The 27,393-nt window shown below is 44.6% G+C and overlaps 1 protein-coding gene and 2 non-coding genes across 3 annotated transcripts in view; all 3 read left to right on the top strand.

The window, feature by feature from the left end:
* LOC107294849 (carnitine O-acetyltransferase) overlaps positions 1-27,388 on the top strand; it is a gene marked incomplete at its 3' end in the record, with an annotated part of 51,433 nt that extends 24,045 nt beyond the window's left edge. Inside the window, exons 5-15 of the mRNA XM_015824116.2 lie at positions 9,188-9,241; positions 11,342-11,507; positions 12,851-13,025; positions 13,754-13,932; positions 15,603-15,703; positions 16,817-16,936; positions 19,040-19,162; positions 21,551-21,686; positions 24,074-24,136; positions 25,360-25,497; positions 27,284-27,388. Of these exons, the coding sequence (XP_015679602.2) occupies positions 9,188-9,241; positions 11,342-11,507; positions 12,851-13,025; positions 13,754-13,932; positions 15,603-15,703; positions 16,817-16,936; positions 19,040-19,162; positions 21,551-21,686; positions 24,074-24,136; positions 25,360-25,497; positions 27,284-27,388 (1,360 nt within the window). The remainder of the gene's footprint in view (positions 1-9,187; positions 9,242-11,341; positions 11,508-12,850; positions 13,026-13,753; positions 13,933-15,602; positions 15,704-16,816; positions 16,937-19,039; positions 19,163-21,550; positions 21,687-24,073; positions 24,137-25,359; positions 25,498-27,283) is intronic.
* TRNAC-GCA lies at positions 2,275-2,346 on the top strand. The gene has a single exon. It is a non-coding gene; the product is annotated as a tRNA-Cys (tRNA).
* On the top strand, positions 4,246-4,317 carry TRNAC-GCA. Its single transcript has one exon. It is a non-coding gene; the product is annotated as a tRNA-Cys (tRNA).
* Positions 27,389-27,393: the final 5 nt, after the last annotated feature.

The raw sequence follows: 27,393 nt of genomic DNA, 5'->3' as shown, positions 1-27,393 counted from the left end.
GGGGGAGCGGTCCGGAAGTCCATCCTCAGGAGTGCATGATCTGACCATGACAAGGGCTCTATGACTATCTCCCCCATTTCCAGATCATTCTGCCACTGGCCAGAGACAAAAATCAGATCCAGTGTGTGACCTCCTATGTGAGTGGGAGCATGAACTAATTGGGTCAAGTCCATGGTCGTCATGGAGGCCAGGAACTCCCAAGCCACCGCCGACGTTTCGCCCGCCGATGGCAGATTGAGATCCCCCATGACTATAAGCCTGGGGGTCTCCACCGCCACCGCGGCTATCACGTCAGCTAGCTCAGGCAGGGCCGTTGACACATAGCAGGGGGCCAGGTATATTATCAACAAGCCCACTTGCACCCCTTGCCCCCACTTCACAAGAAGGGACTCAACAACGTCTATCTGAGGCACAGTGGTCTCCCTTGGACATAAATTCTCCCTTATAACGACCGCCACCCCCCCCGCCCCTACCCCGGGCCCTCGGCTGATGGAATGCTTGGAAACCTGGTGGGCACAGATCAACAAGGGGAACTCCCCCTTCCATGCCCAACCAGGTCTCGGTGATACCCGCCAGGTCCGCTCCCCCCTCTTGAATCAGTTCTTGAATGAGGGGGGCCTTATTTACCATGGACCTGGCGTTGCACAACATCAGCCGGTGGGCCCAGGCCGGAGGATCTAAGGTCCCTGGGGGTCGAGCCGACTTCTGAATAAAATAAGGCTATGTCTTACTATTTTGCTCATTGTATTTTTATTAAACATTTTTGAGAAAGGAAAGGAAGAAAAGAACAAGGAAAAAACAATACACAAAATAGAACACAGGGAATCTATAAGCATCATAGAACTGATTCGCGGGATGGGTGGAAAATAAATTTGATTATCTATCTATCATCTATCTATCTATCTATCTATCTATCTATCTATCTATCTATCTATCTATCTATCTATCTATCTATCTATCTATCTATCTATCTATCTCTAAATAGATATTCATTTTTCATTTTTCATTTTATTCAATTTGTATCCCGCCCTTCTCCCGAAGGACTCAGGGCGGCTCACAACATTTTTTTAAAAAACAAAGACAAACCCACACACCCCACCGAATAAAACCAAATTAAAACCAGTATTTTAGTGTTGTGGTAATTAAAATTTCTAAGAAACCCAATTTAAAAATCCTCCCTAGGCCAGGCCCGCTTGTTGNGAGTCGGGAGAGGGAAAAGTCCTCGTGATGGTGGTCAAGGGGTCTGATGGATTAAAAGACGGTGTCATCTCGGTCCAGCCAGGCCGTTAGGCCACCATGGCCCCAGGGCCGCCGAGCTGCCGTCGCGTCGAGCTATTGGCCGCCGCCGTATCAGGCCGCCGCCGTATCAGGCCGCCGCCACAACTGGCCGCCGTTCTTCTTGGCCGTTCTTTTTGGCCATTAGGCCCCGAAACGTCCGGTCGGCGATTTCCCAGCCGCCAGGTCCCAAGTCCTCCGGCAGTTGTTCTCTTCCACAAAAGAAGTTGTGCAATCTTGGGTGTCCTATTTGGAAACTGGTACTCGTACTTTTATAAATCTTTTTTATACTTTTCAAACTTGGCAACTTTAAGATGTGTGGACTTTAACTCCCACGCGTCTTGTTTTTGTTTTTTTTTAGGGTTTTTTTAAAAAAAAACTTGGTGTTTTGCCCTGGCTGGGAAATTGTGGGAGTTGAAGTTCACACATCTTAAAGTTGTTCAAGTTGGGAAAATACTGGTCTTAGGGCACCTTTTCAGACTGATATAATTATAAAGGCCTACTCTTTTGAGAGCTGCAGGACACTCCCATCAGAGGCCTGGATGGTTATGGAAACAAAGGTTTGGGATGGGGAAGGGGAGATTACAGGTAGCCTGTCAACTAACAACTGTAACTTTGTTAAAATCCCATTGTGTTTGTTGAAACCTTCTGAGATAGCCTGACCTCTTTTGATAGATATGAGTTCACTAACCTCGCACTCAATTGTGTCGCTGAAGTTTCTTTGTTCCAAAACTGCTACCTGAATTATCTATAATTGAATGTCCTAGGAGTTTTAAAACCCTCTGCCACACATTTGATGAAGTGACCTTCAGTTTGCAGAGATTTATGCCTTGCAATAAAATTTGCTAGGCTTGAAATGGTTACCAGACTCTTTCTCATTTTTTTCCTAGCAAAAATGTAACACATCCTCTTCCTGCCATGTCATTAATTTATGGGAGAAAACTATGCAGTGAAACCAGTATCCACAACTAGATATTAAGGGAGGTACATCTGTGTGCTGGGGGTATAGCTCAGTGGTAGAGCATTTGACTGCAGATCAAGAGGTCCCTGGTTCAAGTCCGGGTGCCCCCTCCTTTTAGTTTTATTTTTCCAAGCAATCTGTATTTTTAAGTCCTCAAAGACACACAGTGGATGCCAGGTAGGAAGAAATAACTTCTTCTGAAAGCTTGAAGGAATCATAATTATTATTATTAGGAGAATAAGCGTGGATGATACAAAATACTTAAACACAGGTAATCATGAATTGGGACCAGAGATTCCATTTCTAAGAAAGGCAGTGAGTCATGACCTTTTTTGCCATGGTTGTTAAGCGAATCACTGTACTTGTTAAGGGAATCATGTGGTCATTAAGCGAATCTGGTTTCCTCCATTGATTTTACTTGTTGGAAGCTATATCGAAAGATCATAAATGATGATTACATGACCCTGGGAGGCTGCAACCCTTGTGAATACATGCTGGTTGTAAATACATGCTGGTTTTGATCTCATGACCATGGTCAGGTGTAGGCAACCTTGGCTCTTTTATGACTCGTGGACTTCAACTCCCAGAATTCCTGAGCCAGCCATGCTGCCTACACCTGACCATGGGGATGCTGCAATGGTTGTAAGTGTGAGAACTAGTTGTCAGTCACTTTCCAGTGCTGTTGTAAGTTGGAATGGCTGCTAAATGATTGGTTGTAAGTCAAGGACTACCTGTAAGTTTCCCCATAGCTGGAGTTGCCTATTCGTAGATGGCTCGTATGTAAAAACCATCTGGAAGCGTAGAAGAGGAGATGTTGAGATAATCCTTTTCAATAAAGTTCTTAGAGGTAGGATAGTTCAGAGTTTAAGTACAGGTAGTCCTGGACTTACGACCACAACTGAGCCTAAAATTTCCTGTTGCTAAGTGAGACATTTGTTAAGTGAGGTTTGCCCCATTTTACGACTTGTCTTGCCATGGTGCTTAAGTGAATCTGTTCTTTAGTTAGTCACATGGTTGTTAAGTGAATCTGTCTTCCCTATTGACACTGCTGGGTCAGAAGAGCGCAAAAGGGGATCACGTGACCCCAGGACATTGCAACCGTCATAGATATGAGTCAGTTGCCAAGTGTCTGAGTTCTGATCACAGGACCAGGGGGATGCTGCCAATGGTCGTAAGTGTGGAAAATGGTCATAAGTCACTTTTTTCCAGTGCCTTTGTCACTTTGAGCGGTCACTAAATGAACGGGTGTAAGTCGAGTATTACCTATAATTACGGTATCTAGGTGCCCCCCCCTTTCCTGATTGGGGGAAGAAGAATTGATTAAACAAATGTCTGTTTCTAGTCCTCCCAAGCCTCCAAATGTTCTTGGTTGGGAACATGAAAAGTATCCTGCTGGATCACATCAAAAGACCCATTGTCATCCTTCCCTCATGGACAGCAGATGCCTCCAGGTTACGCACAAAAAAAATCCTCAGTTTTATGCTTCTACTCATGTTCCTTTTAAGGTGCTTTTACCTTTCACCCTGGAGGCAATATATACACTATCTTGTGACATTGTCCACAAGTGCCCTATACTTGATGGCCTCTTTTTTTCCTTGAATCTGGCTGATGGCTTCTTTAAAAAGTCAGAGTTGGCAGCCTTTTTTCCATGGTCTAGACTAGGGGTAAGCAAATTTGGCTCTTTTATGACTCGTGGACTTCAACTCCCAGAATTCCTGAGCCAGCATGGCTCAGCTTGGAAACCTCTCCCTTTCCCCTCAGCATGGCTGGCTCAGGAATTCTGGGAGTTGAAGTCCACGAGTCATAAAAGAGCCAAGGTTGCCTACCCCTGGACTAGAAACTTTGCAATGTGAATGGGTAGGCAGAAAGTTGTTTCTAGGCTGACAGCTGGAAGAGGAGGAGTTTGCTTTGGGAGGAAGGCTTAAAACTCCCATTTTGTTTGTGGTAGGCAAATAGGTGACCAAACCAGTATACATGAGTAAACTTCCTGGAGCCATCTAGGAAGTGCTGGGGGTATAGCTCAGTGGTAGAGCATTTGACTGCAGATCAAGAGGTCCCTGGTTCAAGTCCGGGTGCCCCCTCTTTTTCTTTTCTTTTTAAAGGACTCTAATTGGATTTGTTTCCTTTTTAGAATTGGCTATTGTTGGCAACATAATAAAATTAGGAAAGCAAACTGGTAAACAGAAATGTGGCTTTCCCTATATACTTCATCAAGCAATATCATGGTTAGTAATTGTGGAGTTTAAACATGACCTGTCTATGTATCTTTTCATGAAAAGAGGTAGATCAATTCCATAAAAAATATTAAGTAGTAATAAGAAAATTCTGATTGTCAGTAGAAAGGACTAAAATATGAATCAACTTCTCTCTCTCTTTTTTTTTTTTAACAAAACCAAAAAAGAAAATTAAGTTTTGAAAATCAGTTTTACTAAAAAGCAACATTAAATCTTTCCCCAACCTTTCTACTGCCTTTGGTAAATGATCAAATGTTGTTAATAGGATACTTTAATTCAAGGTTTCTAAATTTTAAAAGAATTGGCAGGATTGTACAGTCCTCTTGTTTTATTTAGTTGGGCTTTAAACTGCATTGCTAAATCATTTTCTGTTATGAAATAGTCCGTAGGACAATATGGAGGAAGAGAAATTGCACTGTTTAGGTTAGTCCGATCCCTTACAGATATTCTTGACTTAAATTCTCCTAATTTCTACAATTGTGAGCCCCAGAAGGGGGTGACTGATGTACAGGTAGTCCTCGACTTACGAGCACAATTGAGCCCAACATTTCCGTTGCTAAGCGAGACACTTGTTAAGTGAGTTTTGCCCCATTGTATGACATTCCTTGCCACCGTTGTTAAGTGAATCGCTACAGTTGTTAAGTTAGTAATCTGGTTGTTAAGCAAATCTGGCTTCCCCATTGACTTTGCTTGTCAGGAGGTTGAAAAAAGTAATCACATGATCCCGGGACACTGCGACCGTCATAAATATGAACCGGTTGCCAAGCATCTGAATTTTGATCAGGTGACCATGGGGATGCTGCAGTGATCGCAAGTGTGAAAAACGGTCACAGTCACATTTTTCAGTGCCTTTTTAACTTCGAACGGTCACTGAATGAACTGTTGTAAGTCGAGGACTCCCTGTACAACACAGCGTTACAGCTGTGTTCTCCGTTGGCCTTGCCGTTTAGCTTTTGTGTCTTTTAGTCCTTGCTTTTTCCAAGTCTCAGGGCAGTGATCGGGTGCCTAGGCCAGGAGTAGGCAACCTTGGCTCTTTTATGACTCGTGGACTTCGACTCCCAGAATTCCTGAGCCAGCCATGCTGAGGGGAAAGGGAGAGGTTTCCAAGCTGAGCCATGCTGGCTCAGGAATTCTGGGAGTTGAAGTCCACAAGTCATAAAAGAGCCAAGGTTGTCTACCCCTGGCCTAGGCAATTGGTTATTTTGGATCCAGAGACATTAAGCCCACCAGTAAATAAAGAGATTTTAGGCTTTATTTAAGCTAAAAGAAACAGATTGAAAAGCATAATATAAAAAGTGTACATGCCAAGCAAAATAATACTCAAAACTCTTACAAACTGCCAGGAACTCCTTAATCAAAACAATAGAGATGGTTTTTTTAATGGCGGCCAGTTTACACAGTACAGGTAGTCCTTGACTTCCAACAGTTCATTTAGTGACCATTCAAAGTTTACAACAGCAGTGAAAAAAGAGACCTATGACCTATGACTGTGCTGCAGCATCCCCAAGGTCACGTGATCAAAATTGGGATGCTTGGCAACTGGCTCATATTTATGACGGTTGCAATGTCTCGGGGTCATGCGATCCTCTTTGACAAGCATAGCCAATGGGGAGGCCAGGTTCATTTAACAAACGTGTGTGACTAACTTAACAACTGCAGTGATTCACTCAACAACGGTGGCAAGAAAGGTCGTAAAGTGGGGCAAAACTCACGTAACAACAGAAATTTTGGGCTCAATTGTGGTCGTAAGTTGAGGACTACCTATGTCTTTAAAACTGCCAGGAGCTCCTTAATAACAAACACAGAGGCTTTTTTTTTTATGGGCAACCAGTTTTCACAGTATCTGATGTTAGGTTCCCTGCAGAAACAGGGGTGTTTGTTGTGTCAGGGGTGGCAAAAAATAGTGTCGGACCGTGGTACTACAGTACCGGGACGATACCAGTCCTCTGACGTTCTGACCGACGGTGGACGAGGTCCACCTTTAGCTTTCGGACTCTGAAAGTGTCGAAACTTCCATGTACTACAAATGTGTGTGTGTGTGTGTGTGTGTGTGTGTGTGTGTGTGTGAGTTAGAACAATTATTCTGTGGAACAACCTGCCTCCAGAAGCGGTGAATGCTTCAACACTGGAAGTTTTTAAGAAGAGACTGGACAGCCATTTGTCCGAAATGGTATAGGGTTTCCTGCCTGAGCAGGGGGTTGGACTAGATGACCTCCAAGATCCCTTCCAACTTTTATTTATTTATTATTATTGTTGTTGTTGTTATTTTCTCCTTTATTCAGCAGCCAAGAGTGAAAAACAAGCAGGCTAGCTCAGAATGAGCTCTAAACTTCTAAACTTTTCTTAATATGAAGGGGAAATCAAAATATGTCACCAACTCCTCACAATAACAGTGATCTTCCTGCATTGCCTCTTTTTTTTTTTTTTTTTACTAAATCACCAAATCTGCCTGATTAAGATTTGTAATATGCAAAAAATAGCTTTTTCCTCACAAAAGCTTGGATATCTATATTTGGGGATTGGTAACAAACACGAGGCAGAAGAACAGGGGCAAGAGTCCGTTAAGGTATCTTGAAAAGCATAATCAACCGACTGAATAAAATGATGTAAATCCTCTCCTGTTTCCATTCCCAATATAGCAGTCTTTTTTTCAGTCTTGGCAACTTTAAGCTGTGTGGACTTCAACTCCCAGAATCCCCTAGTCAGCCATGGTTGCAAAGCATTGCCATACAGATAGCTCCCGACTTAAGGACTGGTTGCTTAATAAACATTGTAAAAGTTACAATAGACGCCTTCCCCAAAGCTACTTACGACCCAGATCTGAAAATTTCGGTGGCCCCTTCCCACCCTCTTCTGTGGTCACATGACTGCACTTTGGATGCTCAGCAACCCACCTGCATTTACGGCCATCTGCAGTGTCCTTCATTCACAAGGCTGTGTTTTACTATGGTTTTGCAAAAAAAGGGGGGGATTTACTTCTGCTGTTTGGCAAAACCAGCCCATAGCAAGCATTGGTTCACTTAATGATCTTGGTACTTTAAAAGTCATCTGTTAGAAAGAATGCAGAGAAGAGCAACAAAGATGATTAGGGGACTGGAGGCTAAAACATATAAGGAACGGTTGCTGGAATTGGGTATGTCTAGTTTAACGAAGAGAAGGACGAGGGGGGACATGATAGCAGTGTTCCAATATCTCAGGGGCTGCCACAAAGAAGAGGGAGTCAAGCTATTCTCCAAAGCACCTGAAGGCAGGGCAAGCAGTAACGGATGGAATCTAACCAAGGAGAGAAGCAACCTAGAACTAAGGAGAAACTTCCTGACAGTTAGAACAATTAACCAGTGGAACAACCTGCCTTTAGAAGCGTTGAATGCTCCAACACTGGAAGTTTTTAAGAAGAGCCTGGACAGCCATTTGTCTGAAATGGTATAGGGCTTCCTGTCTGAGCAGGAGGTTGGACTAGATGACCTCCAAGATTCCTTCCAATTTTATTATTATTATTATAAATCCATTACAGGTAATCCATGTGTTTAATGACCATTTGAAGTTTCCACAGCACTGAAAAAAAGTGACTTATGACCAGCTTTCACAGTCATGGCCATTGCTGCATGTCCGTGGTCATGTGATCAGAATTTGGGCACTCTTTAATTGCATGTATTGATGAACAGTTCACTGCCCTGAGGTCCTGGGATCACCAGTTGTATCCTTCCCATCCAGCTTCCGACAATGAGGGAAATCATTTGCTTAATGATCATATGATTCGCTTAACAACTGCCTTGTTTAGCAACATGAACTTCAGGCTCAATTGTGGTTGTATGTTGAGTTCTACCAGCAAATGGTTCACGCATTATGCTAACTGCTAACTACAATGCCTGCTTAGACAACATGCTAAGTAGAAAGCAACCAAATGATATTCTGGCTTACTACGAAAACTCAGCCAGTGGTACCTTCCTCTTTAATACAACTCATGGATACCCTGTCTCCGTGCATGCGGAGAGTGGTAGTTCTGGGATTCAAGAAGTCTCAATAATTGTGGGGTTAGTTGTAGGTTAATGGGAGGAAAGAGTGCCCTCTACTGCATGGATTATAACAGGTGGAAGAGAGGTGGACTTGTATATCTCTGCAGCTTTTAACTTAACAGAATAACAAGAGTTGGAAGGGACCTCAGAGGTCTTCTAGTCCAACCCCCTGCTCAAGCAGGAGACCCAATATCATTTCAGACAAATAGGTATCCAGTCTCTTTTTGAAAACCTTCAATGATGGAGCACCCACAACTTCTGAAGGCAGGTTATTCCATTGGTTAATTGCTCTCACCGTTAGGAAATTTCTTCTTAGTTGTACATTGTTTCTCTTCTTGGTTAGTTTCCAACCGTTGTTTCTTGTCCTGCCTTCAGGTGCTCTGGAGAATAGGTTGACCCCCCCTCTTCTTTGTGGCAGCCCCTCAAATACCGGATTACTGCTATCATGAAGGACCCCCAGTCCTTCTTTTCACTAGAGCACACATACCCCAATTCCTGCAATCATTCTTCTTATATTTTAGACTCCAGCTCCCTAATCATCTATGTTGTTCTTCTCTGCACTTTTCCCAGAGTCACAACATCTTTTGTATATTGTGGCGATCAAAATTGGGATGCAGTATTCCAAGTGTGGTCTTACCGCGGCATTATAAAGCGGTACTAACTTGTTTTTCCATTTCTCCTGCCTTCTCACCCGCGCACAGATTTGCAGCCAAGCTCATTGCGGGTGTGCTGGATTTCAAGGCAAAGATTGACCGGTGAGTAGGTTCCTTTGGATCTTCTGGCCAAGTACAAGGGTGTTCATGGGGATTGAAACCCACTGGGCAAATCTGAAGGACAAATTCTATTTCCAGTGGACGTTGGAAGAAGAAATGGGTCATTCTGCCAGGGAAGAACATGGGACACCACCCCCCTTGGAAAACCCTGAATGGGTCAAAGGTAGCATTTGGGTCCAGGGACAAGACACTGGGTTTCATGACTGTTGCTTCTTCTGGGTGGATGTCATTTTTGTTTCTGTCTGATGGTGTCAAAGAGTTTTGCTTCCATTGAGGAGCACCATCGTTGGGCTGTGCTTAGAGCATCAGTTGGTGAAGGTGCTATGTAGAGATAGGGGCCAGATAGAGGTCGTGAGCAGCAAACTGCCCCCCCAAAGCCTGCGTGCCTCTTCTCTCTACATGATCTCATCCTTTCACATCACCATGGCAATGTAGGGAAATACCCCAGGCTGGTACATTATTGTTGTTGTTCGTCCATCGATTTCGATGAAGACCTTGACATCTTATGGATTATGGGCCATCAACGGTGTGTCCGTAGATAGCTGATGAGACCGATGTTAGCACCCTTACAAGACGGTGTATGACTTGTCTCTTTACACCTGTGATAACGAAGTCGTAAACGTCGAGACCGAAATGCCTCACGAGCGAAGAGAACACGGTTCTAACAGGAAGACACAAGTATACAGACCGTTGGGACCATTTGGTCCCATGCGGTACAGCCAGCTAGTACACGGTTTTTATCCCAAGAGATGGTGTCGATATCAGCTAGGTTACATCAACAGGATGTGGTAGAAAACTGCTCCTTGTCTGGGGCCTCCTAGCTGGTATATTCTTAAGGATTGGCAAGGGGTTTCACCAATAGAAATGCTGTTGCTATGCTGATGCCATGTTACTTTATGCTATTTGGAATACCTGTATATAAGGCAATAAACACTGCGAAGGCAGTCAGCCATATTTGCACCCTGCAATGACTGAGCACTGATTCCTTCAGTGCTAGACTAGAAATGGGAGATCTGAGTTCTTGTTCCCCTCTAAGTCTCCGAAGGGCTCTCTGGGGGACTCATTCATTTATTTTAATTCGAACCAGAATAACAGAGCTAGAAGGGACCTTGGAGGTCTTCCAGTCCAACCCCCTGCTCAAGCAGGAGACTGTACTATTTCAGACAAATGGTTGTCCAGTCTCTTCTTAAAACCCTCCAGTGATGGAGCTCCCATAACTTCTGAAGGCAAGCTGTTCCACTGGTTAATTGTTCTCACGGTTAGGAAGTTTCTCCTTAATTCCAGGTCACTTCTCTCCTTGATTAGTTTCTATCCATTGTTTCTTGTGCTGTCTTCAGGTATTTTGGAGAATAGATTGATCCCCTTCTTCTTTGTGGCAGCCCCTAAATATTGGAACACTGCTATCATGTCACCCCTAGTCCTTCTTTTCACTAGACTTCTTCTTCTTCTTGTGCCATATCCATTATCAGATGTTGGCGATCCTGTTTTTATCAGCAGCCGCACAAAAAAGTGCTGCTGAGTTTTGTCCAAACCAGTCCCTTAGATTTTGAAGCCACGATGTTCTTCTTCTGCCTGGACCTCATTTGCCTTCAATCTTTCCCTGGAGGATTAAATGGAGTATGCCGTATTTTTCTGGGTGTCGCGTCACATGTCCGAAATATAAAGGACTTGATGCATTTATTTACACGATTGTTTACAATTATAGCTGCTCCATTTTGATGGTGTTTGCTATTCTCACCAGAGTAGTAGATAGTATAATTTCCTATTCATTCCATTTTCACTAGACTAGACGTACCCAATTCCTGCCACCGTTCTTCATATGTTTTAGTCTCTAACTTCCAAATCATCTTTGTTGCTCTTCTCTGCACTCTTTGCACCATCTATATATAGACTTTGAGCCGCTCCATACTTTTCAGCCAATCTCCTTCAAAGGGGGGAATTTGAATTTGAAGGCCTGCCCAAATGAAAAATAGGACAAAAGGCTATCAGAAATCCATATGTAAAGATGCCCACCGCTTTCTTGTGGACTGAAACTGAAAGAATGCTGATTTGCTTACCTTTTTCTTTCCATCCCCATGGCAGCCAGACCCTGCTAGTTGAGTATTCCCATGGCCACCCGCTCACCATGGATTGCTATTCTCGCCTCTTTGCCTCTTGCCGACTCCCTGGACGAAAACGTGACTCCATTTTACTGCCTCCACCTGGACGGAAGCCCCCAAATTATATTACCGTTGTTCGCAACTTCCAGGTAAATACCTTCATCTTGGCCCAGCCGTTGGTCCCTGGATCTGTTGATAGCAGTTCTTGAGGCCTGAATATAAGACCCCATACTTCTCTGCTGCTGTATAAAAAAAGAGACAAAATACTATTTTAATATTTTAAAATATTAATATTTTAATATTTAAAAATAAAAGTGTGATGGTATAGTTCAGGTATTGACACATATTTGGAGCCACCCAGATTCTAATCTCCCTTCAACCATGGGAATCCCCTGGATTACTTTGGATCAATCATGCTCTCTTAATCCACTGTACCCCATAGAATTGTTTGTGGATAACATGGAGAGCAATTTGGATGCTCCCTTAAGCTCCTGAATGAGGAGTGGTATATAAATCCAATGCATCAGTACAGTATATCATGGATATAGGATTGGGAGCAATGTGCGAAGGTCCAGGAATGTGAAGTTCCTGTGTGGCCCCCTCTCCTTTCAGAAACCGCTGTGGTAGATGACCTTAGCCTTGGCTCTTTTATGACTCGTGGACTTCAACTCCCAGAATTCCTAAGCCAGCCATGCTGAGGTGAAAGGGAGAAGTTTCCAAGCTGAGCCATACTGGCTCAGGAATTCTGGGAGTTGAAGTCCACGAGTCATAAAAGAGCCAAGGTTGCCTACCCCTGCCTGGCAATTTTAAAACTTGTGGACTTCAACTCCCAGAATTCCTCAGCCAGCCCTGCTGACTGAATTGCTGAGCTGAAGGTCCAGAAGTTTTAAAGTCGCCAAGTTTGGAGACCTCTGCCTTAAAAGGAAGGATACAGGTAGTCCTTGACTTACAATCGCAAGAGAGACTGGAAAATTCCTTGTTTAAGTGGTGCAGTCATTAAGTAAGGCATCATATGACAGTACCCAACTTTATGATCTGTTTGCTGTGGCCGTTAAGTGAGATATCATGTCACCGTGACTTATGACTTCCCTGCCTGCTTCCCCCTTTGACTCTGCTTGTCGGAAGCCAGGTGGGAAAGTTGCAAAAGGTGATCACATGTCCACCTCATTATGACCATCATAAATGTACATTTGGCAAGCAGCCAAACCATATAATTACATGACTTCAGGGATGATGCGACAATTATAAGCACAAGGGCTGGTCATAAGTTGTTGTTTTTTTCAGTTGCTAAATGGATGGTCATAAGTCAAGGACTACCTGTAGCATCACTCAGTGCCTTTTGAGGATAGAGGGTCATGCTAGGTTCTTAGAGATCCCAGAAGGGTGTGAACCCCAAAACATTTGGGGACTTGCTCAGTGAAACCAGAAGTGCATAGCTCCTTGGTGTGAATGGGGTTCCCCTCACTTCTCTGCTTCTTTGTTCCTTTCTCAGTTCTTCCGGCTTGAAGTATACAACAGTGACGGGACGCCCCTGACCATTGACCAGCTCTATCTGCAGCTCCTAAAAATCCGCTCTTTTTCTTGGAAGATGGATAAAGAGCCCTTGGGGGTCCTCACCAGTGACCATCGACATACCTGGGGAGAGGCCTTCACTACTCTCATGAAAGGTGGGAAGCCAGGTTTCGGAAGCCGGAAGGATTAACTAGTTACGGGCCTTTGATCGTGTACAAAAAAGCTGCTCCATGCAGGAATCCAGATTAAAGGATCCATGTTAGATGGCTGTTCATTCTCCATTTTGAGTGAAGGGGAATGTAAGACCCAGGGCACAGCACAGAGGCAATGCAGTCAGCTGGCAATTCAAACCACCCTTTAATTGCTCCAAATTTTCCCCAAATGCTCCCACGTTTCTGACAAGCCCCAGAACAAAGTAAGACACACACACCTTCAGCAGCCTCTGGTTGCAAGTAGTTTCACATACAGTTAGATTAGAAGAGTAATTTACTCAAGGCCACGTAGATAACAAGGAATGAAACATACATCCAAAATCTAACGAGTCTGTGGAAATATAAGCTTGCCTGAGTAGTTTCAGAAGAGAAGCCAAAATACAATCCGAGGTCTTTGAACACCCAATCAAATTTGTCAGCCAGTCCAATGGTCAGAGTTTCAGAGTTTTCAAACAGAATCACTTAAATATGAGCCAGCAGTGTGCTGCAGCTGCCAAAAAAGCCAACACAGTGCTGGGCTGCATTAATCAAGATCACGTGAAGTGTTAATACCACTTTACAATGCCTTGGTGAGGCCACACTTGGAATACTGCATCCAGTTTTGGTCACCACGATGTCCTGTGTTACAACACAACCATGTTAGGAATTAAATCTGGCATTTCTTGTTCCAGACAAGCTGAACCAGGAATCGGCTCTGACGATACAACGTAGCCTCTTCACCGTCTGCCTGGACGCCCCTATCCTGAAGGTGTCCGACACTCACGCCCAAAGCCGTTTGGCAGCTCAAATGCTGCACGGTGGAGGGAGCTATTCCAACAGCGGCAATCGCTGGTTTGACAAGACGCTGCAGGTGAGAATAAAAAGCAGAACGTGAATTAGGTTCCGTTTGGAAGCTTAAAAAAATGGGATCCTCAGTTGTACACTAATAAATAAAAGTAAGGTTCTACACTTAAGTAAGAAAAACCAAATGTACAAACTTTTGACTAGGTGAAACTGGGCTTAATGCCAGTAACTGTGAGAAGGATCTCAGAATCCTAGTGGACAATCACTTAAATATGAGCCCGCAGTGTGCTGCAGCAGCCAAAAAAGCCGATGCAGTCCTAGGCTGCATCAATAGAGGGATAGAATCAAGATCACGTGAAGTTCTAGTACCGCTTTACAAAGCCTTAGTAAGACCACACTCTGGTCACCACAATTACAAAAAATATGTCGAGACTCTGGAAAGAGTGTAGAGAAGAGCAACAAAACTGATTAGGGAGCTGGAGGCTAAAATGTAGGAAAAACAGTTACAGGAATTGGGTATGTCTAGTCCAGGGGTAGGCAACCTTGGCTCTTTTATGACTCGTGGACTTCAACTCCCAGAATTCCTGAGCCAGCATGGCTCAGCTTGGAAACTTCTCCCTTTCCCCTCAGCATGGCTGGCTCAGGAATTCTGGGAGTTGAAGTCCACGAGTCATAAAAGAGCCAAGATTGCCTACCCCTGGTCTAGTCTATTGGAAAGAAGGATTAAGGGGGACCTGATACCACTGTTCCAATATTTGAGGGACTCCTACAAAGACGATGGGGTCGAACTATTTTCCAAAGCACTGTTTCTTGCAGACAAGAAACAATGATTGGAAACTAACCAAGGAGAGAAGCAACCTATAAATAAGGAGAAATTTCCTAACGGTGAAAGCAATTAACTAATGGAATGATTTGCCTTCAGAGGTTGTGGGTGCTCCATCACTGAAGGCTTTCAAAAAAGAGACTGGACACCCATTTGTCTGAAATGATATCAGGTCTCCTGCCTGAGCAGAGGGTTGGACTAGAAGACCTCCGAGGTCCCTTCCAACTCTTATTATTCTATGTCCTACCTAGGTAGTCAAGCCAGGGTAACGAATATTGTGCCATTACATATGAGATTTAAGAAGGAAGCATCTCAAAAAGCTTCCGAGTTTTGGTTACATCACAATCATTTTGATCATTTTTAGAATTGTTTTTTAGAGAGACGGGACAGCTTCTGCAGGCCAAATCCTAGATTAAAATGTAAGCATTTAGATTTTTGTCCATTTCTCTTGATACGAACAGAATGAGGCTAGGCCCGTGTGCTGTGCTGAACTCTTATTTAATGACGTGTAGTGTTTTTTTTTTAAATGATTTAAGAAAGCTATATGGCTACCTAACACACAATAACTTAGGCTGTATGCAGTCAGAAACTGACAAGCAAGGAATACATTTAAAAATTGTATTTGGGAATATACATTATTTTATTCTGCTTTTCATAATCCAAAATAAAGGCTTGAGAGAATCCTCTAGCTCAGCGGTCCCCAACCTTATGGCTTGGTGGCCTCGTGGGGAGGGGAGGGGGGAACTGGCCTGTGCAAGCAGTGGGCCGGTGCGGCCTATTTTCGAACTGGCCATGGCCCAATAGTGGGGGGCAACCTCCTCTAACTGAAACCATCTTTTTAATATTATAATCTCGGTGCCTAATAAACCATTTCTGTTCCTTCTTTCCACTCGTTCTTTTTCCCTGGCCTTCAGTTCATTATCGGAGAAGATGGCACCTGTGGGGTCCTTTACGAACAAGCCATTGCTGAGGGGCCACTGATTGCCACCGTCATTGACTACGTCCTTGACTATTGGTAATGTCCCTGTGGGGGATGTTGGGGGATAGCCTGACTGGACTCCCGTGGGCAGATTTCAAACTGGTGCTACAAAAAGTATTTCTTAAGACTCTAGTCCTCAAGATGCAGCTCTGAACTAAATAGCCAGTGACAAGGGAGGCCACATTCCCCTCGTCAGTGCATGGCAGAATGAAACAAGCCACGTTAGGGCTTAGTGCACGGTATGAACCTGGTTAGAGGGATGGTTGTTTTCATATAACACAGAATATATTTTAATTAGGGGGATATGTGTTTGTGTGTGTTAGTTTTATTAACTAACTATATGAGCCAGAAGTGTGCTGCAGCTGCCAAAAAGGCCAACACAGTGCTAGGCTGCATTATCAGAGGGATAGAATAAAGATCACGTGAAGTGTTAATACCACTTTACAATGCCTTGATAAGGCCACACTTGGGATACTGCATCCAGTTTTGGTCACCGCAATGTAAAAAAGATGTTGAGATTCTAGAAAGAGTACAGAGAAGAGCAACAAAGATGAATAGGGGACTGGAGGCTAAAGCATATAAGGAAAGGCTGCTGGAATTGGGTATGTCTAGTTTAATGAAGAGAAGGACGAGGGGGGACATGATAGCAGTGTTCCAATATCTCAGGGGCTGCCACAAAGAAGAGGGAGTCAAGCTATTTTTCAAAGCACCTGAAGGCAGGACAAGAAGCAACGGATGGAAACTAATCAAGGAGAGAAGCAACCTAGAACTAAGGAGAAACTTCCTGACAGTTAGAACAATTAACCAGTGGAACAACCTGCCTCCAGAAGTGGTGAACGCTCCAACACTGGAAGTCTTTAAGAAGAGACTGGACAGCCATTTGTCCGAAATGGTATAGGATTTCCTGCGTGAGCAGGGGGTTGGACTAGATGACCTCCAAGGTCCCTTCCAACTTTATTATTATTATTATAATTACATATATATTTATATTAGTCACAAGGAGCGACTCTGGGCATCGTGCAACAATCGGCAGAAGCACATATAAAAACTTTAATCGATATAAAAATAGAAAAAGTCATTATTAAAAACAAAAACATTAAAAAAATTAAATATAATGCATCTTTTCTCCCTTTCTTCCCCCCCCTGCAGCAAAGATCCAGTCATGACACGCAGCCCAATGATCCCTCTACAGTTGCCCCAAAAACTTTATTTTTCCATCACTCCAGAGGTCAAGCGTGACCTTGAGCGTGCAAAGCAGAACCTGGATGTGTGAGTAAGCAGGGCCTGTTTTGGTAACACACCTTGTCAGTCCCACTGAAGGGGTGGAAAATACAGGTAGTCCTCGACTTACAAACGGTTCATTTAGTGGCCGTTCAAGGTTACGACGGCACTTAAAAAAAGTGATTTAAGACTGTTTTTCACACTTACGACCGCTGCAGCATCCCCATGGTCATGCGATCAAAATTCAGAAACTTAGCAACTCACTCATATTTATGACGGTCGCAGTGTCCTGGGGGCACCTGATCACCTTTTCCGACTTTCTGACAAGCAAAGTCCGTGGGGAAGCCAGATTCACTTAACAACCCTGTTAGTAACTTAACAACTGCAGTGATTCACTTAACAACTGCGGCAAGAAAGGTTGTAAAATGGGGCAAAATTCACTTAAATGTTTCACTTGGCAACAGAAATTTTAGGCTCAGTTATGGTCGTAAGTCAAGGTATACCTGATTCCTTTATTTCTTGCTTCTGGAACATTTTTTAATTATTATTATTTGATTGATTATATGCCATTAAGTCATTGTTGACTCTTATCAGTCATATAGATAGATATTTTTTTTTCATAATGAACTGCTCCCAGTCAGGTCCTTCAGTTCTTCCTATAGTGTAGTGGTGGCGAACCTTTTAGAGACCGAGTGCCCAAACTGCAACCCAAAACCCACTTATGTATCGCCGGGTGCCAGGTGGGCGTAGCCCACTGGGTGGGCGTGGCTGTGGTGGTCATGGCAGACTGGGTGGGTGTGGCCAAGGTAGGCGTGGTCATCTTGATGTTGCTCGTGGGGAGGGACGCCTGTGGGGGCCGGGCAGGGTTGGGGGAGATCCAGGGGGTCTCTGGCAGGTGGGGCAGTAGGCAGGCGGCTTGTCCTGCGGGGTGAGGCGAGGCAAGGTGAAGCAGGGCGGGGGTCCCATTGTCACAGGGCAAGGCGAGGTAGGGGCCAGGGCAGCTGCTGCCTGACACCATCGGGCCCCGCACACACAGGCCAGTGAGCGCATGGGGGCTGACAGTGTCCATCAGTAGCCACAGCCTGCTGGCCCCTCGAACAGCGCACTCTGGGGCTCCGCAGCCCACCACCAGCAGTTCAGAGAAGCCGCCTCTGAGCTGGATGGCCAGCCGAGAGTTGAGGAGGCGATGCAGTGGGTCGTGCCCGGGAAAAGGAGAGCATGCGAGGCCAGGAGGGATGGGATGTGGGGAGGGAAACCAACCGTGCTGGGATGCATCCGGCCACAAGGGACCTCGGTGAGTTAGCGGGCGGCTGGTTGAAGAGGGACGGTTGCCATCTCCGGGGCATAGCGCGCATGCCCATAGAGAGGGCTCTGAGTGCCGCCTCTGGCACACGTGCCATAGGTTCGCCACCACTGCTATAGTGCTTCCATCGCCACTCTAATGGAGTCCCTCCATCTTGCTGATCATCCTCTTCTCTTTTCTTCTGCCTTTCCAAACAGCCTTTGGTTTTTTTTCTAGACATGTGACCCTATCTCCCAAAAGAGTTAATTTTAGTTTTCCTAATTTGATGGTGTTTCATTTTGTGGCTGCAGACTTCCCTCTTTGGTTGATTTTCATAAAAATACTGTAATGTCAAACAAATGTAAAAAATCTATGGGGCAGGGTGTCAAGACTGATTTACCTAGATGTTTTGCTCATATCTTGACAATGGAATGCAAAGGTGGGGACGGATGGTGTCTAGGCAGCCGAAAGCCAAGGCCACAGATGAAGGAGAAGTGGACTGTTCCCATAACAAGAATAAATATTACTATTGGACAGTGTAAACACCCAATGGATAGGGAAGTCCCTCGTTTAACTAAGCAAGCCTCCAAGTGAAAAAAGCAGAACTGGTTTTGCTTTCTTCTGTGCCAATGTAAACGTTCAGTAAAGTATTATACTCTTGGCAAAGTCATATCCCTAGTTTCCTTTTCTGGAAATGCCAACTGGACAGTTGACACGGGGAGCATGGTGGGTGGGCGGGCGGGCCTCGGGAGAGGATGACGCCATAAGTATCCCACCGAGGCCTGCAAGAGAGGATGGTTTTTTTCTACATCTGGCACTGCATCTGCAAACATGGCCTGAGCTCTGAGCCTCTGTCTTTCTCTGTTCAGCCTGATCAGTGACCTGGACATCCGCTGTTTCACCTATGACGGCTTTGGAAAGGAGTTCCTCAAAAGCCAAAGCTTGAGTCCCGACTCGGTCGTCCAGGTAGTGCTGCAGTTGGCGTATTACAGGTGAGCTGGCAGGTGCTTGGAGGGATGCTTGGAGAAGTGGGAGGCCGAGGGTGGGGTCCGTAACTGTGATGACCCAGGGCACAGCACAGAGGCAATGCAGTCAGCTGGCAATTCAAATTGCTCCCAATTTTCCCCAAATGCTCCCACGTTTGCTGGCAAGCCTCCAACAAAAGATCACACACACATCCCTTCAACCAACTCTGGTTGAAAGTAGGTTCAAATACAGGCTGATTAGCATAAGAAAGTAGTCAAGGCCATAGAGATAACAAGGAAGAAAACATAAACTTAACAAGTCCCGTTTGAATCCGAGCTTGCCTGAGCAGTTTCCAAAAGAGAGAGTCCAAAATACAGTCCGATAGTCAAGGTTTCCAGGTTTCCAAACAGAAGGCACAGAACAAGAGCAACAATACACAACACTCCAACGAATCAGCTTTTGTTCCCGACAAATGCCCCACCCCACAGCGTCTCCTTAACTCTCAATCCCCAGGTGTGCCTTGTGAAGTGGGGCACAATGCTCTCCTCCGAGTAATTGAGCCTACCTGTGTTGTTCCCTCCTTCTCTCCACTCTAGGATGTAGGATCAGGTGGGGGTGGGCCTTGCTTATCGCTTGAACTCTCTCTCCCCTGTTCCAATCCTGAAAGGCCCTGGCCTGCCTCAGCCTGATCCTCCCCACAGTCCTCTGAAGCCACAGACACCTCTCCCTCGGCCTCCATAGGGTCCTGTTCCAGCTCCATTTCCTCCTTAGATTCAGACTCAGAGGGAGGCATGACAGAAACCTTGAAACAGGGTTTTTTAGATGCAGATGGATTGCAGGTGGATTTTCGGGGTGTGTGTGTGAGAGAAAGAGTGGTTTTGTGTCCCTTAGAGACAAGCCAAAAGTCAGTTGCTTTTATAGAGGGTGCGAACATTTTGATTGGGAGCCACCCAGAGTTGGTTCAAAGATCGGCAGCTAATAAACATTTTAAATAAAATACTTGTAGTCCTCGACTTACAGCAGCCCGTTTAGTGACTTTTCAAAGTTACAGGGAAAGTGGAAAAAAGTGACGATGCGTGACCTTTTTTTCACACTTACGGCCGTTGCAGCATCCCCCATGGTCACGGGGATCAAAATTCGAATGCTTGACAACTGACTCACACTTAACGGCGATTGCAGTGTCCCAAGGGTCATGGGATCACCCTTTGCGACCTCCTAAAGAGCAAAGCCAGTGGAGAAGCCGCTTAACAACTGTGTCACTAACTTAACCACTGTAGGGGTTCACTTGACAATTGTGGGGAGAAAGGGTCATAAGATGGAGCAAAACTCGCTTAACAACTGTCTCGCTTAGCGACAGAATTTTGGGGGCTCCATTGTGGTCGTAAGTCGAGGACTACCTGTAAAACCAACCATTACCTAGGGGCATGGGGCATAAAAAAGATTGGGAACCACTGATGAAAGGAAAGCCACAGGTTGGTGGCCAAGGTAGTGATAACTAAATAAAGCGGGAGGGGGATCTGCTTTTGTCCATGTAGGTGTCTATGGAGATTCTCAGTCATCCAGGTCATAATTGTCCCAAAAGTGCTTTTTCACAAGGCAACTGGGCTTTTTTCCCCCCTCTTTGAAGACGTTTTGCTTCTCATCCAAGAAGCTTCTTCTGCTCTGACTGGATGGTGGGGAATGGAAGGATTTATATTCCTCACAGATAGCTGGCCATTTGCCTTCTTTTAGAGCAGACATGTCAAACTCGCGACGTCACACAACAACGTATTGGGACGGTTTTGCCATTGCCGGCAATGGGGTGGGCACGGCTTCCAGATGATGCATCCGGCCTGCGGGCCGGCAGTTTGACACCCCTGTTTTAGAGAGTGTCCTCAGGGGGTCACCTGAGTAGAAAATGGGTATGGAGCCTTCTGGGAACTGCTGAAAGGACTGTGTTATAGACTGAAGATAGATGATGTCGTATCCCTCCCCCTCTGTTGAGAGAAGTCTGTTCAATTTTGACACAGATGGCCTCTTTGAGCCCTCTTTCAAACCAGCAGTCCTCTCTAGCCAAAATGTGGACTCTCCAAAATGTGGATGACACAGATAAGCCTCCAGGTGGCATCACCGACTCTCTAAAGGAATGCAAATGACCAGCTGTCTACAAGGAGTATAAATCCTTCCATTCCTCACCATCCAGTCAGAGCTGAGGAAGCTTCTTGGATGAGAAGCGAAATGTCTTCAGAGAGAGAGAGAGAGAGAGAGAGAGAGAGAGAGAGAGAGAGAGAGAGATGCAGAGAGAGAGAGAGAGAGAGAGTTGCCTCCTGAAAAAACACTTTTGAGTTGTCCATGTAGGGTTTCTCACCAACAAGGCATAACTCTGGCGGTACACATAGAGTGCGTATTACAACTGACCTCTTTCCCTCTCCTAGAGCACACGGGCAATTGTGTCCCACCGCAGAGTCAGCCTCGCTTCGTCGCTTCCATCAGGGCCGGTCAGAAGTCATACGGTCTGCTACCTCGGCTGTGCTGGCCTTTGCCCAGGCAATGGCTGATGAGAAATGCCAGGTATTCAGCTTTCCAACTTGGTGTATTTTTTTTTAAGGCTGTGGTGATAACCCACTTCATCAAGTACCCCCAGGATCTTGAAGTAGGCTTGCTGAGAAGAGAGTGCTTGAGCTCTGTACTCGGTACTCTTGGTTAGTATTCAGTTATCCCTCCAAAAAGAGGTTGATAGTAATTGAGTTAAGTGACTTGTGCTTCCAATGACTTGTGCTTCCAATTCCTAGAAGAATAGAATTGTGGAGCTGGAAGAATCACAGGGATCATCCTTTCCAAACTTCTGCAACTGTAGGAAAGCTGGTTAAACCATTTTTGAGAAGTGGCAATCCATCTTTTTTTTTTTTAAAAAAAAAACTTTAGAGATGGAAAAGCCACAACCCCCCATATGATAACAGAATAACGGGAACTGAAAGGGACCTTGGAGGTCTTCTAATCCAACCCCCTGCTCAAGCAGGAAACCCTATACCATTTCAGACAAATTAGAGCCAATTGTTTTGGAAGCAGCCTTCAGCTTTTAACCTGCCTTGTTCAAAATGCTTCTTTGGAATGTAAAACTTTGGTTTGCAGCTGTTGGCAATGTTTGTTTCTGGCTGATGGTGTCAAAGAGTTTTGCTTCCGTCGAGGGTCACCATGGTTGAGCTGTGCTTAGGGCAGGGGTAGGGCAACCTTGGCTCTTTTATGACTCGTGGACTCCAACTCCCAGAATTCCTGAGCCAGCCACGCTAAGGGGAAAGGGAAAGATTTCCAAGCTGAGCCATGCTGGCTCAGGAATTCTGGGAGTTGAAGTCCACGAGTCATAAAAGAGCCAAGGGCATCAGTTGGTGAAAGTGCTAGACTAAAAGTGAGGAGATCTGGGTTCTCATTCCCCACTAAGCCACAGAAGCTCTCTGGGGGACTCATTCATTTATTTTATTCGAACCAGAATAACAGAGTTGGAAGGGACTTTGGTGGTCTTGTAGTCCAACCCCCTGCTCAAGCAGGAAACCCTACACCATTCCAGACAAATGGTTGTCCGGTCTATTCTTAAAAACCACCAGTGTTGAAGCACCCACAATGTCTGGAGGCAAGTCGTTCCACTGATTACAGTAATTGTTCTCACTGTCAGGAAATTTCTCCTCAGTTCTAGGTTGGTTCTTGTTCTCATGTCATTGAGTAGAATGAAGAATCGTTCCAAGCAAGGGATGGTACCCCAGTTATTGAAAGACATTCTACCTTGTTCGCTCCACGTATTTGAGGGCCTTCAGAGGCATTTCTGGATTAATTCATATGGGGTGGGATTTGGTTCTGCCAATCCTGTTAGTTTCTGTATACGGAGAGGTCTGCTTTTTTTCTTCAAGAAGTCTTGGCCTTGTTCTGACCTTGGTCACTGGGACAAGTAGGAAAAGCTACTGTTACCTATGACAAATCTCTTTTCGATGCAGCTGAAATTAAGAACACAGGTAATCCTTGACTTATGACCATAATTGAACCCAGAATTAGGGTTATAAGTCATGCTGGTCGTTAATTGGGTCACCATGTGATCGTGTCTGTTTTTACAAACTTTTTTGTGGTCATTAAGTAAATGCAGCAGTTTTTAAGCGAACGCAGAGGTCATTAAGCAAATCCGTTATCTGAAAAGGTTGGGCGTTTTTGCCGGAAACCAGAAGTAAACAACCTTTTCTGGCAAAAAAAAAAAAAAGATGTTGTAAATCACGGTTCCATGATTATAGGATGCTGTAAATGGCCATAAATGTGGGTTGGTTGCTCAGTGCCCAAAATGTGATCACATTATATGACCGCAGGGTGGTGGTGGCGTTGGTAGCCATCAGAACTTTGAATTTTGATCATCACTCGCCCTGGAGACGTTCATCATAATGGTCGCTAAACCGGCCATAAGTCAAGGACTACCTCTACCCATGTCAACATTTAGATTTCTCTAAACACAGGTAGTCCTTCACTTACAACAGTTCATTTAGTGATCATTCAAAGTTACAACGGCACTGAAAAAAAGTGGCTTATGACCATTTTTCACACGTAGGACCTTTGCAGCATCCCCATGATCACGTGATCAAAATTCAGATGTCTGGCAACTGGTTCATATTTAGGACTGTTGCTGGAGGTCATGTGATCACCTTTTGTGATCATCTGACAAGCAAAGTCAGTGGGGGAACAAGATTCACGTAATAACTGGTTACTAACTTATCAGCTCCAGTGATTCAGTTAACAACTATGGCAGGAAATGGGGCAGAACTCACTTGACAAACGTCTCACTTAGCAACAGAAATGTCGGCCTCCATTGTGGTCATAAGGTGAGGACTACCTGTATGTTAAGCAGTGAGACTTTCAATATGTATGGTTTGAACATTTTTGTGTCTTCTGGTATCTAAAATCCACGTCTCTTTTTCTTTCACTAGGCCCCTGAAAGATTATCTCTCCTGAAAGAAGCAGCTGACTTCCACAGCACCCTCACAGAGCAGGTAACTATCTCCCTGTAGCGTGTTTGGTAGGAATATATATATATATTTAATGTCTTCAAGTTAGCCTTAAAGTTGCCAACGTTTTTCTTGGCAACATTTTCAAAAATGGTTTGCCATTGCTGGCTTCTTACAGACGAGAAAAAGTGACTGGCCTGAAGTCAACCAGTTGGTTTCATACATAAGGTTTCCCCCTCTGGTTTTTTTTACCCTGCTAGTTGTAACCGACTTTAGGGGCGGTGCTCATCTCTGTTTCTTAAGCCAAAGGGGCAGCGCTGTCCGAATGTATTTCCACGGTCATGTGGCTAGCATAACATCAGGCTGCAGCACAAAGCTTATGGCAAATCAAGAAATGCTGTTACTTTCCCGCATGCTTATTATATGTGGTACCTATTCATCTACTCGCATATGCACACTTTCGAACTGCTAGGCTGGCAGGAACTGGGACAAGTGATGGGAGCTCACTCTGTCTTGTGGCACTCGGGTCTTGAACTGCCGAGCTATAGATCTTTAACAGTCTAAGACTCGGTGTCCTAACCACTGAGCCACCTTGTTCCTTATTTCAGGGGTCCCCAACCCCTGGTCCGTGGACCAGTACCGGGCCGCGGCATGCCAGCAACCCGGCCGCACAAACAAGCAAAGCCCCATCCGCAAGATGCAGGCAGCACATAAAACCACACACCCTCTGGCCCGGAAAAACCTCTCTCCACAGAACCGATCCCTGGTGTCCAAAAGTTTGGGGGCCTCTGCCTTATTTCATGCATAAGGCAAGACCAGAATTTAAAGTTTCCCCATTTTTAGCCCAACACCTTTAACCACCACACAATCCCAGCTCACCGATATGAATTGCTGGCCCTCAAATCTTCAGAGTTGGCCCTGTTCTGCAGAAATAATTTTGGAATGTCACCTTCTTTTAGGACAATGAATGACAGCAGTATTTTTGGCAAGGAAAATGGAACAAACGATGGGAGGTTTATTTATTTATTAATGAAATAGTTATTTACTAGTTTATAGAGCAGTGTTTCCCAACTTTATGCAACTTTGAGACATGGATTTCAACTTCCAGAATTCCCTAGTCAGCCATGTTGGCTAGACTAGAGGATTCTGGGAGTTGAAATCCCTAAATCTTAAAAGTTGCCAAGTTTGTAGATCCCTGATTTAGTGTGTCGAGCATATGAGTTCAAGCCACTTTCCAGTGATATCTGATTTTGTGTAATGTCTTGCAGGCTCTGGATGGGCAAGGCATCGACTGCCATTTGCTTGGGCTGAAAATGGAGGCGATAGCGGATGGTTTCCATGTGCCCGAGCTTTTTATGGATATTTCCTACACCATGGCTTCGTACTGGAAACTCTCCACAGGACAGGTACAGATAGCCAGCTCCAAATGTGTACTTCTTTGCTATATCCCTGTAGTACTCAGGTATATGATATTCTCCGTACAGGTAGTCCCTGTTTAGTGACTGTCTTGGATAGCGATCATTGGCAAATACAATGCTAATAAATGCTAATAAAAGATTCATTTTCCTACAACAAAAGCCAGTGTGAAACTGATTAAGGGTCTGGTCAGTTTCAGGCAGCAATTGTGAGACAAGGCTGCTGAGAAAAACAGCTCAGGAAGAGATTCCTTGTTTAGGCAAGGAGATTGGAAGAGAGAATTTGATTTGAATGAGATGGCAGCAACCAAGGACCTTCGTGCATTTCTCTCTTTCTCTGTGTGTATGTGTCACATCTTCACTTAGCAACTGTTTTACTTAATGATTGAGTCATCGGAACCAATTGCAGTCACTAAACGAGGACTATCATTTAATTATTTATATCCTACCTTTATTATTTTTGCAAATAGCTCAAGGGAGCAAAAATATCCAATACACCTTCTTCCTCCTATGTTCCCCACAACAACAACGCTACCATTTTGGTTTTCTTGCAGTTACGAGTAAGATTCTTCATAAATTGTATCTCTCTTCCGGCTCTAAATTTTTGCACCAAAATGTGTCCTTCATAAGCATACTGCATCCAGTTTTGGTCACCACGATGTAAAAAAGATGTTGAGACTCTAGAAAGAGTAAAGAGAAGAGCAACAAAGATGATTAGGGGACTGGAGGCTAAAGCATATAAGGAACGGTTGCTGGAATTGGGTATGTTTAGTTTAACGAAGAGAAGGACGAGGGGTGACATGATAGCAGTGTTCCAATATCTCAGGGGCTGCCTCAAAGAAGAGGGAGTCAAGCTATTTTCCAAAGCGCCTGAAGGCAGGACAAGAAGCAACGGATGGAAGCTGATCAAGGAGAGAAACAACCTAGAACTAAGGAGAAACTTCCTGACAGTGAGAACAATTAACCAGTGGAACAACCTGCCTCCAGAAGCGGTGAATGCTCCAACACTGGAAGTTTTTAAGAAGAGACTGGACAGCCATTTGTCCGAAATGGTATAGGGTTTCCTGCCTGAGCAGGGGGTTGGACTAGATGACCTCCAAGGTCCCTTCCAACTTTTTTATTATTATTATTATTATTATTATTATTATTATTATTATCATCATCATCATCATCATCATCATCATCATCATCATCATGTTGTTCATGTTTTGTATTCCCATAGGATCTCTGTGACCGTTTTACCTCTTAGCACTATGGATACACAGGACAGGACCTTATCGGTGATGGCACCTTGACTGTGCCTTATCCTTCCCCCAGAGACCTGCAACATGATTTTTCCCCTTTTCCTTCAAGAAACTTAGCAAGTTCCTTCCCCTCTTCCCATTCTCTTCCCTTGAGAGAATTGTGCTGGGAAAGAAGGATGATTTTGGAGTTGTTCGTCTGAATGCAGTTCCTACCTCCAGTAGCTTTTTTTAAAAAAAAATCCCAGCCAAGAACACAGCCATAGCAATAGCATTTAGGCTTATGTACCACCCCATAGTGCATTACAGAACTCTCTGGGTGTTTTACAATGTAAGCATTATTTGCATATTGTCCCCAACAATCTGGGTCCTCATTTTACCAACCTTGGAAGGCTGAGTCAACCTTGAGCCAGTCAGGATCGAACCTCTGGCCGTGGGCAGAGTTAACCTGCAATACTGCATTCTAACCACTGCGCCACCAGGAGTCTTGTATTCATTTGTGGTTTTTTTTTATCCCAGTTTCTTTTGTCTTTCAGGTGGCTTCCCGCACGGACTGCATCATGTGTTACGGGCCCCTCGTGCCTGACGGCTACGCTGTTTGCTACAACCCTTTGCCTTCCCATATTAATTTTGCTATCACCGCTTT

The sequence above is a fragment of the Protobothrops mucrosquamatus genome, unplaced genomic scaffold (genome assembly GCF_001527695.2).
Source record: "Protobothrops mucrosquamatus isolate PMUCROS unplaced genomic scaffold, P.Mucros_1.0 scaffold2129, whole genome shotgun sequence".
In the NCBI taxonomy this organism is placed as follows: domain Eukaryota; kingdom Metazoa; phylum Chordata; class Lepidosauria; order Squamata; family Viperidae; genus Protobothrops; species Protobothrops mucrosquamatus.
Note: the sequence above shows the minus strand (reverse complement) of the source record. Positions and strands in the feature narration are given on the sequence as shown.